This window comes from Anomaloglossus baeobatrachus, chromosome 1, assembly GCF_048569485.1.
Source record: "Anomaloglossus baeobatrachus isolate aAnoBae1 chromosome 1, aAnoBae1.hap1, whole genome shotgun sequence".
NCBI classification, from domain to species: domain Eukaryota; kingdom Metazoa; phylum Chordata; class Amphibia; order Anura; family Aromobatidae; genus Anomaloglossus; species Anomaloglossus baeobatrachus.
The window spans coordinates 799,387,603-799,408,787 of NC_134353.1; the positions used below are offsets into that span (position 1 = coordinate 799,387,603).

Below are 21,185 nucleotides of genomic sequence, written 5' to 3' on the forward strand. Positions count from 1 at the left end.
CCAACCAAGGGCTGAACCTTCAGCCAGTACTGACATGCCTCCGGACAATGTTAATGTGTTATCTATGAATGATGTAAGGGAGGAGGGAGTGAACTCTGATATTTCTGCTTGCATAGACACCATAGACACACACACAGCTGCAGCTGTGACAGGGGAGGGGGTCAGAGAAAGGTGTGACAATGCCTCTACAAGTAATCAGCCTGTGAGCTGGGATCTGTTGCCCTCTGCAGGGATAAGCAGAGAGCAGGGTGCTGCAGGGGGAGGACCAGTGTGTGGGGTGGGGGCTACCACAGCAAATGTGGGGTCCCCAGAGATTTCACAGCGGGGTTCTGTTGCTGCAGGAGGGGAACAGGCAGGTGAGATTGGGGCCGGTCCAGGAGCGGAAGTGCTCCCAGGTAAGATCTCGGTGCATGGTTCCCCCACAACCGGGGTGTCAGGAAGCCAGGTAGGTCTGCCTGAACCGGCAACTTGGTCAGGAACGGAGGAGGAGCAGGCACGACCCACGGTCGCAGCGGCTGTGGCCGCTGTCACCCGCAGTGGGAGTGCTGGAAGCCAAGGGGCCTCCCAGAGGTCCGATAGCTCTTCCCCTTCTGACCCAGTGGCAGCCGAGTCAGGTGGAGGCCAGGACACAGGTCCCGGGGTACTGACCGAAGATGTGACAGTCTCGTCGATTCTGGCCACATCTAGTCAGGGGTTTCAGGCAGCGTTAGAAGCTGACGACAGCCTGAAAGCTCTTAAGGAGCAGGCGGCACAGCCTCCCTCGGACTCGGACCCGGAGCGAGTGGTCTGGGACCAAGGACGGCTGTACCGGGCCACGGTCCAGCAGGGTTCACCGGAGGCGTGGCCCAGGGACCGACAGTTGGTGGTACCCTATCCGTTCCGGACGGAGTTGTTGCGGATCGCACATGAGATTCCGATGGCCGGACACCTAGGGATCGCTAAGACCAAGGCCAGGTTAAACCAGCATTTCTACTGGCCAAAAATGGGGGCCGATGTGGCTGCCTACTGCCGTTCGTGTGAAACCTGTCAGAGAGTGGGGAAGGCGGGGCCACACCCCAAAGCCCCACTAGTATCTCTGCCAATCATCGATGAGCCTTTCAGGAGGGTGGCTGTGGATCTGGTCGGCCCGCTGGCCATCCCCAGCAGCTCCGGGAAACGCTTCATACTGACGGTAGTGGACTATGCCACCCGGTACCCAGAAGCAGTGGCCTTGTCGTCCATTCGGGCTGACAAGGTGGCCACCGCATTGCTGGAGATTTTCTCCCGAGTGGGTTTTCCCCAGGAAATGCTCACTGACCGGGGGACCCAATTCATGTCCCAGCTGATGGAGGCCCTCTGTAAGCAAGTCCAGGTGCGACATCTGGTGGCCAGCCCGTACCCTCCACAGACTAATGGCCTGTGCGAGCGGTTCAATGGCACCTTAAAGCAGATGCTTAAGATGTTGGTCGACTCCCATGGGCGTGACTGGGAGCGGTATCTCCCACACCTGTTATTTGCTTACCGGGAGGTTCCACAGGCCTCAACAGGATTCTCACCGTTTGAGCTCCTGTACGGGCGACGTGTGCGGGGCCCCCTGGCTCTGGTGAAAGAGGCTTGGGAAGGGGATTTGGCCACCCCTGGAGTGTCGGTTATCGAGTATGTCATGCGCTTCCGGGACAAAATGCAGGCCTTGACGCAACTGGTACACGACAATATGGCTCAAGCCCAGGCCGATCAGAAGCGTTGGTACGACCAGAACGCTTGTGAGAGGACCTACCAAGTGGGTCAAAAGGTGTGGGTACTGGTCCCCGTACCACAGGACAAGCTTCAGGCAGCCTGGGAAGGCCCATACCTCGTGTACCAGCAGCTCAACCCTGTAACGTACCTGGTCACCCTGGACCCTGCCCGTGGAAGGCGGAAGCCCTTCCATGTGAACATGATGAAGGCACATCATGAGCGGGAGGCATGTGCGCTCCCCGTGTGCAACCTGCCCGAGGAGGGAGAAGCGGAAACCCTCTTGGATATGCTAGCCCAGGTTAGGGCAGGCGGATCCATTGAGGATGTGGAGGTTGGCCACCAGCTCTTGGAGGACCAACGGTCCCAGCTGTGGGCCACCCTACACCCCTTCCGGGGGTTGTTTACCAACCAGCCCGGAAGGACTGACTTGGCTGTCCATCACGTGGACACTGGGGATCATCCCCCGATCCGGCGTTCAGCATATCGGGTTTCCCTGGAGGTGCAGCAACACATGCGCCAGGAGATTGACGAGATGCTGAAGCTGGGGGTGATCCAGGCATCCAACAGCGCTTGGGCCTCGCCTGTAGTCCTCGTCCCTAAGAAGGACCGAACCACTCGGTTCTGCGTGGACTACAGGGGGCTCAATGCTGTCACGGTCGCCGATGCGTACCCAATGCCACGCATCGATGACCTGCTCGATCAGTTGGCCGGGGCTCAGTACCTGACCATCATGGATCTGAGCCGGGGATATTGGCAGATCCCCCTGACTCGCAAGGCCAGGGAACGCTCTGCCTTTATTACCCCATTTGGACTGTACGAGTCCACGGTGATGCCATTCGGGATGAGGAATGCCCCTGCCACTTTCCAGCGGATGGTCAACACCCTGCTCAAGGGACTTGAAGGGTACGCGGCCGCGTACCTAGATGACATTGCCGTCTTCAGTCCCACCTGGGAGGACCACCTAGAGCATCTAGCACAGGTGCTCAGGCGGATCCACCGGGCAGGTTTGACCATCAAGCCGGGAAAGTGTCAGCTGGCCATGAGCGAGGTCCAGTACCTCGGTCACCGGGTAGGCGGAAGAACACTGAAGCCCGAGCCTGAGAAAGTGGAGGCCATCGCGTCCTGGCCCACCCCCAGGACCAAGAAGCAGGTGATGTCCTTCTTGGGGACCGCTGGGTACTATAGGAGGTTTGTTCCATGCTATAGTAGCCTGGCAAAGCCCTTGACGGACCTCACCAAGAAGAAGCTGCCCTCTGCAGTCGATTGGACAATGGACTGCGAGACAGCCTTCCGGGCCCTAAAGGACGCCCTGTCCAGCCCGCCCGTGCTACAGGCAGCCGACTTCACGTGGCCGTTTGTAGTACAGACCGACGCCAGTGACTTCGGCCTCGGTGCGGTGCTCAGCCAGGTGGACTCTGCGAGCCAAGAGCACCCAGTCTTGTACCTGAGCAGGAAGCTGTTACCAAGGGAAGTTGCCTATTCCACGATGGAAAAGGAGTGCCTGGCCATAGTGTGGGCCCTGCAGCGTCTGCAACCCTATCTATACGGGCGCCACTTCATCGTGGAGACGGACCACAATCCCCTCAGCTGGTTACACACTGTCTCCGGGACGAATGGCAGGTTGTTGCGATGGAGCCTGGCGCTCCAGCAATACAACTTCACCATTCGACACAAAAGGGGCCGTGACCACGGTAACGCAGACGGGCTGTCCCGACAAGGAGAGGTCGCGGACGGGCGCACGGGGGAACACCGGAGTGTGCTGCCCCCTAGCGCCCTCAAAAGGGGGGAGGTGTGAGGCAAACCCTGGGATATGAAGATGAATTATGACTTCCAGTCATAATCGCTCTCATCACTCCATGGCAGTGCCCCCTCCCTTCTTGTTCTCAATGTCCACCATCTGGGAAGGTGTCACATCCCACTTACACCTCCAACAGCCATCTCCTGTGATCTGGAAATGAGGTGACGTGGGAACAATGGACACAGGATGACTCCCTGCCGTGACCCTGTAGTAGGGGCTGCTATCTAATTAGCAAGGCTATGGAAGTATCCAGACAGAACGACTCCAGTAAAAAATGGTTCATATCTCGCAAGCCATATTTCCGATAAATATGGCAACCATAAAAATGGTGTCTCCGCATGCGGACGATGCTGGCACACCCTTTTTATGGGAGCAGGACCTGGGGAAATACCCCAGGCGTGATATCAGCCAATGGGGAACTAGTAGACAAGTCATGAGTCCTCTCGTTCTGTAGCTAAATTCATAGCTGTCACAATGAGAGCGTTGGTGTCTGCCTACGACGCTCCCAGGCAAAGTTATGGCCCATATTCCATGTTGGGATATTGTCCATAACTCAAGCCAGGGGTGGAGCAGTGCTCCCTCTGAGGTCACGAAGGTAGGAGGGGACCTGGATTTGCCCAGGTTGATAACCCTACTTCGGCCATTTTCCAGGGTTCTTTCGCTGGGGGTCACGTGTAGGAAACATCTGTGGGAAGGATCCTAGAAACCTGGCCTACAGCGCCCCCCTGTGGCCAGACGCACAAGGTAACTGCTGGAACTGTGTATGCCTGTTTGTAACCCATGCTTTGCTTGTAACTGTACTCTGACATATGTATATTCTGTAGATTCCCTATTGTATATATTGTAGTTCTAGTGTGCTTTAGGCTGATTAAATTATATAATTAATCTTGGGCTGTTCTGTTATCTCGATCTTGAATCCCACGTCTGTGTGTTCGGCTAATAGTTACCGTGAAGCGGTTGGTGGCAGCGAGTTGTGCCAAGGATTATTGTGGGGAGGCCAGTGAGATTCGGGGAGGTTTTATATATTCCGCCCGCGGAGGTCGGGGGAATATATACCCTACTCTCACCGGGGACCCTTCAATAATCGGCATAAGTAGTATAGCGGCCTCCTTGCTTATTGTCGGGCAATTCCATAATTGGCCTGACTATAAGAGGGGCGCTAGAGAGCGCGTCACGTGCTCTGTCTGTCGGTCGGGAGGTATAAAGGAGGGGTGACCCCCACTTGTTACCCCCCGATTGTGACGTACTGGTAGCCAGCGCGGGGGGATTTCTGAGTGACCCCCCCGGTGGTTCGTGACAACTCAGCTCTACTGAATTAATCTGCGTTAAGGACACACGTACCAGACAATTAACTGCTTGTTATCGCTTTTCAGTGGTCTGTATAATTCTCCCAATGACCGTACTAAGTCACCAAAGTTCCCAAGTCCTCGACGGCGTAATCAATCAGGGAGTGAAAATGAGTCGGGACAGCCTATGAGAAGGTAAGTAGCTTCCCCATGTTTTCTTATGTTTATAGCTTCATAGGCTGACAGTGAACATACAGAATGCCAAAGGGTGCTGTTAGACTACATGGAAACATCTTGCTCATTATTCTGCAGGCTCAATTGCTGATGTCTGCTCTAAAAATATATAAAACACAGTGATGAATAATGAAAAGCCACATTTATCTGCTATAGATCACAACATCGCAGCAGACTGTATCCTACTGATAAGCTGGTGCCTGGATTATTGCCAGGAACAACCCCTCTTTCCAGAGCTTGACTGCTGTGGTTTCCTTTTGGCCTTGCCAAGTGCCTCCTCCAGGTAGTGTGTAGGGTATACTTTTGGGCAGTGTGCCATGTGCCTCCCTCCTCACACTGTGTGTTAGGCCCCCTTCACATGTCTGTGTTTCCAGTATGTGTGGTGTCTGTTTACACAAGTACCCGAGACACATTCACAGGTATCATCATTAAAATCTGTGGGAATATTCACACCTTTGTATTTTCACACAGTGAAATGTCTGTTTTTAACAAGCAGCATGGACACATGGACCTATATAAATCAATGTGTCCGCGAAACACACATACAGCACACGACATCCACTTGCCATCCGTGTGCTGTACGTGTTTAACATTGCAAAAGATTTCTAGTTTACTTTTTCCTTTAACCATATGAGAAAAACACGAATGACACACGGATGTCGTATGTACACACGGATGGACAAAATGGAACGTGCTACTTGTGCGTTTTTTTTGTGCATATGAAAATATGCCTTTAGGGTGGACTATAGTCCTTTTAAATTTGAGTCGGTATGTATAAGAATATTTACACACACCAGTCACGGTTGCAATCAAAATTATTCAGCCTCCATTGTAAATTAGGTTTATTAATAAAATTTACAAACTCTCTGCTGTTTGTAAAAAAAAAACAAAAAAAACCTAAACATTAAAGAGTGATTTAAACTAGTGCAACACAAGTAAAGTTTCTCCAAATAAAACACAAAATGCCACTGTTATTAACTACTACGGTATCAGAATTTTTCCATCCCTTTGTGACTAGTATCTTTAGTATTTTGGCTCTGTTCATCTGTTTAGTAGCTATTTCTGTTTTTCGATTCTTTGTGATTATTAAAGCAGAAATAAAATGTTTAAGTACAGGATCCAGTCGTTTGAATTGGCAGAAAAGTGTCGTAAATGTTTTCCGTTTGCCCAATTTCCATCTGCTATCTGTTTATTAAATGGATCTAAAAATGTGGTGTGCCCAATTCTTTTTTTGTTTGGCCAAAAACAGATAGCAGCTAGGTCTATTTTTTCATTGAAGTCTATGGGAAATGGATCATAATGGGTATTTTCCATTTTGCATCCATTTTTGTACCACTTGTAATGGATCAAGTTTTAGTTAATACTGTATCCATTACAAATGAATGACAACTGCATAAGTGAACAAAGCCTTAGTAGAGCCGCCTTTGGCTGTTATGACCATCTAAAAACATAATGATTGTCAGACACCAGCTTCTGGCAGCGTTCTTGAGAAATCTTAGCTCATTCCTCATGGAAAGTGACCTCCAGTTCATCAAAAAGTCACAAGAAGAGATGTTTGTTTTACATATACAAGGAAAAGGATACAAACAGAGTGCAAAGGCATTTAATAGCCTAGAAGATACAGAGTCGTAAGCAGAGTCTACAAGTTGACATTTAAAGTAATACTGGCTATGCTACCTGCACAAAACCGAAACAGGGTGGGTGCCCACGATCTGTACATGCTGTGTCCTTCTATAAATCCATCCACTGTGCTTTTACTGTACAAGATAGCGTTTTGGACATCCCAAACGCTGCTATCCCTGAACTTGTGCATGTACCCTAATAGTTCACTGGCTGCCATCAGATTCCTGTGGCTGGAGGGGGTATCCCTGATATTACCAATGGAGGAAGAATGAAGCGTACGCTGAATAGAACACCCTGCCTACAGTAAATCATGGCAATGGCTTTATGATGTCTTCAGTGAAGCATGAAGGTGGCTTAATCCTGCTCTATGGCTGCTGGGCTTCCCTGGCACTTGAGACCTGCCTTTGTATAGAGGGCAAAATGGATTTAATCACGTTCTGCTAAATGTTTGGAGAAAGAATCTGTGAGGAAGCTGAATCTAAGACTCTGCTGGACCATCCTGTGGGACAACAATCCCAAGCATACATCAAAGTCCTCCAAGCCTTCGTTTCTGAAGAGGGTCTGGAAGCCGTACTTGAACCCCAGAGAAAATCTTTTGTAGGATTTGAAGTAGGCGATTTCATCACACAAACTCAAGAATATTAGTGAACTGGAGACAGTTTACAATGTGGAGTAGGCGAAGAATCTGCATCACATTTGCAGCAGGTCATAACAGCCAAAGAACTTTAGAAAGTAGTAAAGACGGTCGTCATGAAGGGGCTTAATAATTCTGACACTGCTGTAGTCATTGAAAATGGCATTTTGTGTTCAATTTGGAGAAACCACTTGTCATATTAACTGTGTTGAGCATTCTAAATTGCTTTTGATTGATTTATTACAACCAGGTTTATAAACAAAATTTACAATGTCCGCTAAGTTGCAATGGGGGGTTTATTATTCTGCTGGCAACGGTATATAAAATATATATTTTGTTGAATGTGATCAGTGCTAATTGCAATTAGTAACCTTAAAATCCTTTAAAGGAAGAATACGCACTTCGCATTGCACTTACAAATTAATGGATTGTCTGTAATACCGGATAGGTTCTCCAGAGAGAAGCTCTCGGTTACTGCTTTCCACCCAGATCAAAAGGTGGCTGTACATTCCCTTTAGTCTTGGTTGTGTATTCCTAACTTGTATGTGTATTTGTATCTTTATATTGTGATTCAAGGGCGGCACGGTGGCTCAGTGGTTAGCACTGCAGCCTTGCAGCGCTGAGGTCCTGGGTTCAAATCCTACCAAGGACACCATCTGCAAGGAGTTTGTATGTTCTCCCCGTGTTTGCGTGGGTGTTCTCCGGTTTCCTCCCACACTCCAAAAACATACAGATAGGGAATTTAGATTGTGAGCCCCAATGGGGACAGTGTTGCCAATGTATGTAAAGCGCTGTGGAATTAATAGCGCTATATAAATTAATAAAATTATTGTTATTATTCTATGATATAATGAAATTATTTAGCTGTGCTATGATTTGCACACTTATTGTTTCTATGATAAAAGTTAAAAGGTATTTTGGATTTTTTTGTACTAAAATGTTGATATCTTGTAATATGTATAATTATGTATTTTATAATATGCAGGAAAGCACAGAACAGTGGTGAGGACTCTGATCTCAAGCACAGAAGAAGGTGCGTAAACTGAAGTACCAGGCAGGACTCCCTTTGCAATGCACACATTTTGCTATATAAGTATTGTTATATAATCAGATAAAGTTATAGTTTTGTCATGACAGACAATTCCTTAAAATATGTGCCTGCTTGTGGCAATGAAGTCACCACTTTTGTCTAGGTACAGATGTGGCCTTCTTATTGCTAAACCCCACATTATCTCGAGATGTATGGCACAATTTGTTAATCATATATTAACAAATATATATATATATATATATATATATATATATATATATATGTATATATGTATATATATATATATATATAAATATATATATCATATACATCAGACAGATGCTCTCCATCTGCCATCAGTGACCCATGGGCTCTTATGTTAAAAAAAGCATCTGTTTAATGAATACATTTTTTACTGAACGGTTTAAGATATTATTGAATTGTTAGCAATCAATTCAAGTTGAATAATTTGACTTAATTCTAAAAACAATGGACATATCGGTACAAATGCCTATCCAGATGCATAATCTTTTAAACTCTATGGGGCTGATTCATCAAAGCTTTTTTGCCACAAAGGTCAATTTTTTTTTGCACAACGCAGAGTTGTGCAAAAAATCTGCGACCTTTGGTGTTCTCATGGATCAACGCCACCAGAATGGGCAGAGCTTATGCAGCGCTAGGATGGGGCATGGTCACGTCTGTTCATCCTATTCATGAAAAGTGGTTGTTTTTGTTACTCGAGAAATATGCCTGCAATCCCTGACTGGAGTAGCATTTCCGTTGCAGTGCACAAAGGCGCACACCACTTATTAAAGATAATGAATGAATTAAAGGGAACCAATCACCAGGATTTTCGTATATAACCTAAAGCCAGTGCTATCCTTTCACTATCAGGCTGATTATCTACATACCTGTAGTGGTCAGCTCGTATATTTAGGTTTTGAAACCCAAAAAAGTAAAGTTTATAAAATTAGCTGCTTGTTGAGTGGCAGTTGCACTGGAGCAGATAATACAGTATATTCATAGTTATCCCCTCCCCCTGTAAGAATTAGCATAAATATTATACAAACGATTCACTTTGTTTGTTGCAGGACCTGTGTGAGGTCATACCCATGTGACCTGGTATCCAGCTTTGTTGGCTGAGGCCCCACCCTTTCTGGTCACATGGGTATGACCTCACACAGGTCCTGCAACGAAGTGGATCATTTGTCTGTTGCAGATTATATACAAAAATCCTGGTGATTGGTTCCCTTTAAGTGGCTTGCGCCTCTTAATAAATTCAGTGCCTCTTCTACTTCATCACGACTGGCATAGTGCAAGCATGAACTTTGTCAGTCTTGATGAATCGGCCCCTTTGTGCCCTAAAAGGGTTGTTTAGCAATAACTTGAAGATCAGAGATCCAACCACCAGGTGCCCACTTATTAGCAGGACAGTGCACTTAGAATCCTCATAAAGATAATAATAATAATATTTATTCACCATTAATTCCACAGCACTTAACATACATGATCATCACTGTCCCCATTGAGGTTCACAATCTAAAGTCCCTATCAGTATGTCTTCGGAAAGTGGGAGGAAACGTGTTTGTGTGGATTTCCTCTGGGCACTCCAGAGGAGAACATACAAACTATTTGCAGATGTTGTCCTTGGAAGGATTTGAACCCAGGACCCCCGCGCTGCAAGACTGCAGTGCTAACCACTGAGCTACCGTGCCCCCCCAAGATGGAAAATGCAGCACTCGGCAGTCCCTTAGAGAACAAGTGGAAATGTGGCTCAGCGTGCACATATAGAGTCCCCATAATGCCAATCAGTGCAAATCCCAGCAGTATTACTTATCATCTATTCTGCGGACAGGCAATAACTTATTTTTTACCAGACTAACCTTTTAAATGTTTAAGCCCCTGACACTAAATAAACAGTTATATATATATAAAAGAAAAATCAGGACAGAACAAAAAAACTCCAATCTACTAATTTGATGCCACAGCTCTTCAGAAGTAGCAGTAGTAGTCTCACAGTGTTGTGCCTAATAATAAATAGCACATTTTATTCCTCATGTATGCTTATGCTCACTTATGTTTTGCATCACCAATTTGGGGTGAAATTTCAAGATGATCTTAAATTGCTCCTTACAGGTGAACCTAATGTGACCTTCTCTAAACTTTTGAAAGCATATGTCCAATTGTTCAATGCTTCAGTGCTTTTTGTACAACTTGCTGTTCCCGAACAAGGAGCTTAATGGTAAAATTCACAACAGTTGTTTGATCAATGAATCACCCTATACATTTTAGGGTTAAATTAGAATTGGTATTTAAACAGTCCTCCTCATCAAGACCACACCTAAAAATTGTTGAACAGTACCTCGCCATCGCAAGGTTAAGCAGGATGCTCTCAGACAGAAGTGGCCACTGAGTTTAGAGTGTCACAGAGTGTCAGCAGGTTGCAATAGAGAAACAGAGAGACTGGAAGAGGCATAGAATTGGACATCCTTTGTTTACATCCCACACTGATGACCGCTTCATTGTGAACAATACTCTTCAGCACCAGATAATGAATCCCTTATAACTCCAGGTACATTTAAGGGAAGTGAGAAGCAACCAAGTGTCACATCAGAACATTCAAAACGTTTACATCAGCGTGTTCGGCGTGCTAGACGACCTGCAAGGGTACCCTGACCACACCACCAGGCACAAGTGTGATTGTCTTCCATGGGCCAGGAACCAGTGGGCCTCAATGCTGTTCACTGATGAAAGTCAATTAACATGGAGAAGAAATGATGGCCACCAACTATGTTGGAGACGTTAAGGAGAGCACTATGCATCAGCCACTGTTGTCACCAGATGAGTCTTTGCCATTGGTGGTGTTACAGTGTGGGCAGATATGTCTAGTCAATACAGAACTGCCCCACACTTTGTGAAGGTACAGTGACAAGCCCCTACTACTTAAATAACATAATTAATCCAGTCATTGTGCCTCAGTATGAACAACACAAGCTTATTTTCATCTTCATGGACGAGAATGCTCTAGTTCATCGAAGTTTCATAGTTAGGGAACAGCTGCTGGAGACTGGGGTACCGCAAATGGAGGGGCCTACACCTTCTCCAGACCTGAATCCCATAGAATACCTATAGGATCAAATGAGTAGAGGCTTGTAACTGTTATCCAAAACCTTAATGACCTGAGGGCCGCCCTTCAAGAAGAGTGGGATGCCATGTCTCAGAAGACAATAACTCCCCTTGTGAACAGCAGGAGACATTGCTGTAAAGGTGTAATTGATGCTCAAGACCACACGAAAAGTTGAGACATTTGACATTGTTTGGGAGGGTATGCCCCCTACTGATGTTGGCTTTTGTTTCAATACATAGTTTGAGATGAGGAATCACCATTGTATGCTTCTACTTAAATGTCCTGCTTTAATGTTGAAATATCACTGAACGTTTTACACTTACATAAATTTCACCAAAAATCCAAATATCCCCAACCTCTTGAGTAGTGTATATAAATACGCAACTCTCTTCTTCTAGGAACTGATGAAGTGGATGCAGAACTGAGTTGAGTGTCTGCAGTCTATATCCTGGCTCATAGAATCTTATAAATGTCTTCACACAAGACTATCTGGAGGCCGTATTGGCATCTCCCTCACCACAAGTTGGCAGACACAGACCCAAATATCCTGCAATAGCTGATTGCCATAAAATTACCTTAGCTTTACTAGCCACATCGATATAACGTTCAGAAAAAAAGGCTTCTCTCAAATATCTTTAATTGGCAATCATGCCTCTGACCGGCACTATTGCGGTCCTCTCATCTCCATTGCATGACCCCTGGGCTCTGTGACCTCTGAAATCCGGTGATGTCACGTCAACTGGAAGTTGACCCGACATCACCGAGACCCCAGGCTCCATGAGTGACTGGGCTGTGGCTGGGGTTTCACCGCTCATCACAGCCCAGCATCTCCCTGCTCTCTCCTTTGCTACAGAGCGCCAAAAGCAGGAGCAGTGCTGGGCTGTGATGTTCAGGAAAAGTCCTCCCACAGCCCAGTCACTCAGGGAGACTGGGACCTCTTCAATGATGTCGGATCATCTAAAAGTTGATGTGACATCACCGGATCTCAGAGGTCACGGAGCTTGGGGGTCATGTGATGGGGATGAGCGGACCACAATACCGCTGCTCAGAGGTAGTATTGCCAACACAAGGTATTTGAGAGAAGACTTGTTTCTGAACGTTATATCGATGTGACTAGTAAAGCTGAGTAGTGAACTTCCCCTTTAAAGTGATGCACTAGATTAACTCAAAAATGTATCTATACTTGCCAAATGTAGTCAACATACCTGGTGCCCTGGGCCTCTGTAGTGGAGCCCTATTTGAATTCTCAAAGAAATGGCCACATCTGTCTGAGACATCTAAAAAGTTAGAAATGCCTCCCCACCTCCTTTGCTCTTTTGTTAGGATCAGATGCCATCAGTGACTTTCTATAATGCTTTCTCCACTAGCAACAACATATATTTTTTCGATGATGCAGACAGGACTCTACCATTGAGGGACAGCAGGTGCTTCATTCTAAAACGGACATCAGATACATTGACATTTATAGCTAGTTTTTAGATTTGGACTAATTGGCAAGCACATATAGTCTCTAAGGTTTTGTTTTATAGAGCCATAGGCAATTCTATAAGTCATGTATTAAACATATTGTCCACCAAAAGCATTGATGTGACATGCACCACCGCAATTGTATTACTTTAATTTGGTATGAATATGGAAGTAGTATATGGGCCCATAGATTTCTGGGATGCCGTATCTCATCTGCACCTAGCTCTCAACAGGCACAATATGGCCATGTCTATGAGGCTTTGCATTAGGGATGGTCACACACTGTTTTATTGAATTCCTCTCTTGATATATTGATGTTGTCCAATTCTTCAGGTCTCGATCACGTTGTAATACAAGTAGCGGCAGCGAGTCTGAAAACTGCAACAGGGAACATCGGAAAAAACGAAACAGGTCAGTCAGTAACTTGTGATGACTCCATCATCTGTGATCAGTACAACTTATGTGACTAGAGATATAGATAGATAGAAGTGTTATATTGTGTTTTTTATAGGACTAAATCATAATACCCAGGTACATATATTTAAAGCTAAAAGAAGAGTTTTGCTCTGGAGTGTAAATTTTACACAATTTTATAAATTTTTATAAAGCGTTCAACCTATTGATGACTTCTATATCTATGATTCCCTGCGACTGTCCATGTGCACCTCGCTCCATTTTATCCTACTGTTAGTAGTAAAAATCCTGTACTAGATTATTTTAATATATATATATTTTTTTATTTTTTAAGAAAATTCTCATTGGATTAGTACTAAGAGTGCCATAATTTGTAGGTATTCAGTATCATTGCATGTGCACCTGCTTCTATTCTTTATCCCTTTCGAATTGCTGATGGCTTAGTAAGGATTCCTTGCCTGCCACCTAGTGGTGAAGAGAGGTAATTCCCAGTGGTACATAAATACACTTTGGGTACATGGTTATGAATTGAATAGAAGATACTCATCAGTAGTTTAATTAATTATACCTAAAGGGTAATTTCTAAAGTAAAAGGTTACCCTGTATACAAAGGATGACCTTTTACTTAAGACATACTGTTGCCTCTGCATTGTATTAGCAATATAAAACGTTATGGTTAGTATTGAAAAAAGATAAAGAAACCACAGCAAACGCCATATGCCGTAAAGGAGTAAACTAAGCTTGGACTAGACAGTCAGAAAATGCCGCATTGATCACTGCAATGCATGGCCTTTTTTCTAAATTTCTACGGTACACCACTAGTTGGCTTACTTTGTGCCAAAAATGGGGGCCTAAATAATTGCGGACTATGTTGCAGTTTAAGTCCCATAAGCCACTCACTTTTGTCTAACAGACAAAACATAAGTGTTCAAAACACTTTGTAAACCAGTCTAAAATATCTAAAATTAAACTATTGAACTGGGTTTGTTAGGTGAAGCATATAATGCAGCCGCTTGTGCCTTGTGGTGATTGTGTTGCATGAATAATATGGATAAGGGCACTGCGGACATCCAAGGACCCATGGATGTACAATAACGGATGGATGTATTAAACAGACAATGGCTACACATTCCCATATTGGACTGATGGGCACACACATACGGATGCCATGCCTCTCTTTGCTCAGGATTTCTGTAGGGGGAGTACAATACCATTGTCCATTGTTTCTTCTTTGCAGACAATGCCGGACAGTAATGAAATCACTTATTTCCATTTTTCACCGAACTGATGGTCAATCTATTCCACTGCCAAACAATAGAAAAACATGTGACGCTCCTGTGTAGTGAAGCGGCGTCTCACCTAATCTGTAATGTCCTCATTTACTCTCCATAGTCTTTTTCATGCAGAGCTTGGTGCGATCAATACTTGACAACGTCCTGATAAATTAAATTACTTGGCGTAACAAGATGCCAAGAAAAGCGGTCATAAACATGAGCTTAATGAGCGTGTGTAAGCAGCTTTTCTTTATGATGCTTGTATACTGTCAGGATTGATACAGCGAGCCGGAGAGGGTTTGCTTGTCGGTAAAATCTCATTAGGCTGCCGATCATTTATTAGGCAGTAGTGCAGAATACAAAGATACTTATATTAACATGTTATATATGTAAAAATTGCCTGATTTATTACATGATTGATAACCTGACAGTTTGTCTACAACGTTAATAAAGTCATCAGAATAATGTTATTGCCGCTGTGCCACCGAATCATCTAACGTGGCTAAGCGGAGGGCTAGTGTCTTCAAGTTATGTGAACATGACAATAATCCCATAATAATAATGAATGATGCTTTGCTCTGCTTTACCCTCGTTACATCCATTACTTCTCATCTATACTTCCTTCTGCTTTTATAAATGGGATCCGATGACACGGGAATACAATTAATCAGGAAAGCTCTATAAATAGGCTCAGAATTCGGTGCTGATTAATTTCTCAATAAATCTTCATTGCTGCCGGAGCATTGTTCTTTTCTGATAAGGAGTTCCAAATATTCTGTCTTTGGAGGTTACTTTTCAGTATAAGACATCATGTTTGTAGATGAGTAATAAAGATGTTTCTGACCAATTTTTTATCATTTGTTTCCCCATCGGCAGGCTCAATCCCTGTCAATTTTTCTTGAGGTCAGCTCTAGATAATATGAGAAGTCTTGCTCTGTTTATCTGCACTCATTAAAATTGAAATTGCAACATTAAAAAGGAATAGTCTTGAAATTATGGAAATCACAGGCACAATAGACATGTTTTGTAATTATATGAAAATGATGAAAAAATGGAAACAATATTTTTAAAACCTCTTGATTTATTCCTGGAACTTACACACCTTGGCTGCTATCACTGAGGTTATTAATGGTGGTCTGAAGAATGTTCTGCCATGCTGAATGTATTTGGACACGCAAATCTAAAAGATCCTCTGCTGGCAGCTTCCTTTGCTGTTACCGATCAATGACATCTCAATGTTCTCAATGAAAAAACAAATATGGAGATGCTGCAGGTCACAGTAGAATCTTTTGGCCATGCAGGCTGCTCACGGTAGCACACTTGTGACTAGAGATGAGCGAACCGGTCGTGGTTCGGCTTGAGTTCGGTTCGTCGAACGGAGGTCTCGTTCGAGTTCAGTTCATCGAACGTTCGACGAACCGAACTCGAACCGCATAGGAAACAATGGCAGGCAATCACAAACACATAAAAACACCTAGAAAACACCCTCAAAGGTGTCCAAAAGGTGACAAACAACTCACAACACAACACAAACACATGGGAAAGTGACAAGGACATATACTCATGTGAAAACAAAAGTGCTGGACAAGGAAAAAGAGGAGGACACACAGATATAGGTATGGCACGCCCTTTTAAAATCATGTAAAACACCGCAAGGTGACTCCAAGCGGAGTCTCCCTTTTTTCCAAAAATTGGGCCCCACACACACCCACCCCTTCAGTGGCAGCAGTTGTGCCCCAGTTGTACACTTCACAGCTAGATTTGCATCAAGCACATTCAAAAATACGCCATTCTTAAAGGTCCCCAGGATGACACCGGGGTAGGTAGCAAAGTCTTTCCTGATCCCAGCTCTGTTCATCTTGGCTCCTTTTTAAAAACACTGTAAGCAAGGGTTACTCCAAGCGGAGTCTCCCTTTTTTCCAAAAATTGGGCCCCACACACACCCACCCCTTCAGTGGCAGCAGTTGTGCCCCAGTTGTACACTTCACAGCTAGATTTGCATCAAGCACATTCAAAAATACGCCATTCTTAACCGTCCCCAGGATGACACCGGGGTAGGTAGCAAAGTCTTTGCTGAACCATGACTTGTTCATCTTGGCTCCTTTTTAAAAAACACGGCAAGCAAGGGTTACTCCAAGCGGAGTCTCCCTTTTTCCCAAAAATTGGGCCCCACAGACACCCCATCAGTGGCAGCACTTGTGCCCTAGTTGCAAACAGGATGTTTTAATTTGCATCAAGCACATTCCAAATCCACAAGCATTTACTCTCCCCAGGATGACACAGGGGTAGTAAATTCCTTGTGGATCCATGACTTGTTCATTTTGATGAACGTTAGTCTGTCCACATTGTCACTGGACAGACGCGTGCGCTTATCTGTCAGCACACACCCAGCAGCACTGAAGACACGTTCAGAGACAACGCTGGCAGCTGGACACGACAAAATCTCTAAGGCGTAACTGGAGAGCTCTGGCCATTTTTCAAGATTTGAAGCCCAAAATGAGCAAGGCTCTATTTGCAAAGTCATGGCATCAATGTTCATTTGGAGATACTCCTGTATCATCCTCTCCAGCCGTTGACTATGTGTCAGACTTGTTGTCTCTGGTGGCCTTGCAAAGGATGGTCTAAAAAAATTATGAAAAGATTCCATAAAATTGCTGTTACCAGCACCAGATACGGTGCTACTGGTACGGGTAGACTGTTGAAGATGACGAGACCGTCCCATGTTTGTCAAGTTACATTTGGGAGATTCACTCCCTGCACCTGCACGGTTGTTTGGTGGAAAAGCCGAGCTAAGATCGAGTAACAGCTTCTGCTGATACTCCTGCATACGTGCGTCCCTTTCTATGGCTGGAATTATGTCACAAAATTTGGACTTGTACCGGGGATCTAATAGTGTGGCAAGCCAGTAGTCATCATCACTTCTAATTTTGACAATACGAGGGTCATGTTGGAGGTAGTGCAGCAAGAAGGCGCTCATGTGTCTTGCGCAGCCATGCGGACCAAGTCCACGCTGTGTTTGTGGCATAGAGGTGCTAACCGTTCTTTCTTCCTCTGACATCTCCCCCCAACCTCTTTCAACAGAAATTTGACCAAGGTCTCCCTCATCCGCTGAGTCTTCCATGTCCATGGACAGTTCGTCCTCCATTTCTTCATGTTCTCTTGCACCTTCCTTAACATTTCGCCTGCTACCATGCGCCCTTGTTGATCCCTGTCCCCCATGGTCCCATGCCTGCCGCGTTGGTGATGATGAACGTCTGGACCTTGGTGATGTTGTTGTCCCTTGCGCATATGAATCCTCCTGTAGTTCCTCCCCTTCCTGTTGTCTCACCCCGACTCCGAATAGTGTTTAGCGTGTGCTCCAGCATGTAAATGACTGGAATTGTCATGCTGATAATGGCATTGTCAGCGCTAAACATATTCGTCGCCATGTCGAAACTGTGCAGAAGGGTGCATAGGTCCTTGATCTGAGACCACTCCATCAGGGTGATCTGCCCCACCTCTGCATCTCATTGGCCCAGGCTATACGTCATGACGTATTGCACCAGGGCTCGGCAGTGCTGCCACAGTCGCAGTAACATGTGGAGAGTCGAATTCCAGCGTGTCGCCACATCGCATTTCAGGCGATGAACCGGCAGGCCGAAAGACTTCTGGAGCGATGCAAGTCGCTCAGCTGCGGCGGTTGAACGGCGGAAGTGAGCAGACAGTTTTCGTGCCCTGGTCAGAAGGCCATCTAGGCTGGGATAGTGTGTTAAAAATTGCTGGACAACAAGGTTCAACACGTGAGCCATACAAGGCACGTGTGTCATCTTGCCCAGGCGAAGGGCCACACCCAGGTTTGCAGCATTGTCGCACACGGCCTTACCAGGCTGCAGGTTGAGTGGAGACAACCATTTATTAAACTCGGACCGCAGAGCTGACCACAACTCCTCAGCTGTGTGACTCCTATTCCCAAGACATGTCAAGCTAAAGACCGCCTGATGCCGTTGCGCTCTGCTGCCAGCATAGTAATGAGGGGTGCTTGATTCCTTCTGCGCAGTGAGAACGCTGGTGGCCTGACCAGGCAGGCTTGGGGCGGAGGTGGAGGACCCAAATGAGATGGAGGAGGCAGAAGCAGTGGCGGAACTTGGACAGACAGAGGATTGACACACAAGTCGTGGGGACAGCAAGACTTGTGCAGCAGACCCTTCACCATCTATCACCATAGTTACCCAGTGCCCAGTCAGCGACATGTAACGTCCCTGTCCATGCTTACTGGTCCAAGTATCGGTGGTGGAATGCACCCGTTGACACACAGAGTTTCTCAAGGAAACGGTGATGTTGTGTGCGACATGCTGGTGTAGCGCGGGCACACCTTTCTTAGAGAAGTAGTGGCGACTGGGCATCTGGTACTGGGGCACAGCGACAGACATAAGGTCTCTAAAATCCTGTGTGTCCACCAGGCGGAAAGGCAGCATTTCGGTAGCCAAGAGCTTACAGAGGGATAAAGTCAACCTCTTAGCTTTGTCATGGGTCGCAGGAAATGGCCTTTTATTTGTCCACATCTGAGGGACAGAGATCTGGCTGCTGTGTGTAGACTGTGTTGAGTAGGGTGTCCCTGGAAAAATGCAGCTTTGTGAGGAAAGTGCAGGCGTAGACATGATGTCGCCTTCATCCAACGTTGGTGCTATCGATGTCTGAGAGAGCTGTACACACGTACTTGTTTCCCCTTCCAAACCAACTGACGACCTACCAAGCAAACTGCCTGTTGCGGTTACAGTGGTGGAAGTTGTGCGTGGAAAACCAGGTGTGACAACTCTCCCCACAGTCCTAGAAGATGAAGAGCGCGCGGATGCACTAGAAGGGGCAGGCGGTGGATGGTTCGCTCCGCTAGGCCGCATTGCAGCACGGTGAGCTTCCCACCGGGACATATGATATTTATTCATGTGACGATTCATGGAAGAAGTTGTCAAACTGCTGAGGTTTTGCCCTCTACTAACAGAATCATGACAAATTTTACAGATCACATAATTTGGGCGATCTTTTGCTATGTCAAAAAAGGACCAGGCTAGGCAAGGCTTAGGCGGGCTTTGCACATTGCAACATCGGTAACAATGTGTTACCGATGCTGCAGCGATAGTCCCGCCCCCGTCGCACGTTCGATATATAGTGAAAGCTGCCGTAGCGATTATTATCGCTACGGCAGCTTTACACGCACATACCTGCCGTGCGAAGTCCCTCTGGCCGGCGACCCGCCTCCTTCCTTAGGGGGCGGGTCGTGCGGCGTCACAGTGACGTCACACGGCAGGCGGCCAATTAAAGTGGAGGGGCGGAGATGAGCAGGATGTAAACATCCCGCCCACCTCCGTCCTTCTCATTGCAGCCAGGAGGCAGGTAAGGTGAAGTTCCTCGCTCCTGCGGCTTCACACACAGCGATGCGTGCTGCCGCTGGAGCGAGGAACAACATCGCACCTGTCGCTCCCCCGGCATTATGGAAATGTCGGAGGCTGCAGCGATGATACGATGACGACGATTTTGCGCTCGTTCATCGTATCATCTAGGATTTACACACTACGACATCGCAAGTGACGCCGGATGTGTGTCACTTTCGATTTGACCCCACCGACATCGCACCTGCGATGTCGTAGTGTGCAAAGCCCGCCTTAGAGGGCATGCGACCTGCTGATCCACCCCGACTAGTGCTCAGAGGCACAGTGGTGGCTGAGGATGCAGTTGTAGACGTGCTACCAGTACTCCTACTCTGTCCAGGAAGGCGCAAGGTAACTTCGTCGTCAGTTGCATCCTCCTCCACCGTCTCTGTTGACCTCCTCGAGGGCCTGACTGTGGGTTGACAGTAGGTGGGATCTAGAACTTCCTCATCAATTGTTGTGTTTGCACTCCCCTCACCCTCAGACCGAGCCTCTTCTTGCCCTGACCGAATATTTAAGTTGTCATCACAATCTGGTATCTGCATCTCATCGTCATCAGTATGTTCCTCATTGTCTATTACAACAGGTGTTTCAGTTTGTGAATAAGGGTCAACATTATGCTCAGAAACTTGGTCATCACGGCCTGAATCTGAGTCACAAAGGTTCTGGGCATCACTGCAGACCATTTCCTGGTCTTTACTCACTGTAGCTTGGGAGCAGACCTCTGATTCCCAGGCTATAGTGTGACTGAACAGCTCTGCAGACTCAGCCATCTCAGTTCCACCATACTGTGCAGGGCGGATGGAGACTTCAGAGCTGGGAGAAAGCAAGTTTGATTGGGCTGACAACTCAGAGGACTGGTGTTTTTTGGATGCGGTAGTTGAGGTGGCGGAGAGGGCACTTGTTGGACCACTTGAGATCCATTCAAGCATTTTCCTTTTTTGGTCATCATCTACCTTTGTTCCAGTTGTTCGTGTTCGTAAAAAAGGGAGCACATCGGATTGTCCACGGTAAGTAGTAGACATCTTTCTTTTGCTGGAAGATGGTCTATCTTCAGCAGATGTTAATGGAGCTTTGCCACCTTCCCCACGGACAAACCCTTTTTTTCCTTTTCCAACACGCCTCTTCCCCTTTCCACCAGCATCTGTCATTTTGCCACTCATTTTGATTGCAACAA

General features: G+C 46.3%; 1 protein-coding gene across 1 annotated transcript in view; it reads left to right on the top strand.

The window, feature by feature from the left end:
* Positions 1-21,185, top strand: part of EPB41L4A (erythrocyte membrane protein band 4.1 like 4A) — a 386,643-nt gene that overhangs the window by 330,760 nt on the left and 34,698 nt on the right. The window contains exons 15-17 of the mRNA XM_075325013.1: positions 4,888-4,995; positions 8,277-8,324; positions 13,249-13,326. Of these exons, the coding sequence (XP_075181128.1) occupies positions 4,888-4,995; positions 8,277-8,324; positions 13,249-13,326 (234 nt within the window). The remainder of the gene's footprint in view (positions 1-4,887; positions 4,996-8,276; positions 8,325-13,248; positions 13,327-21,185) is intronic.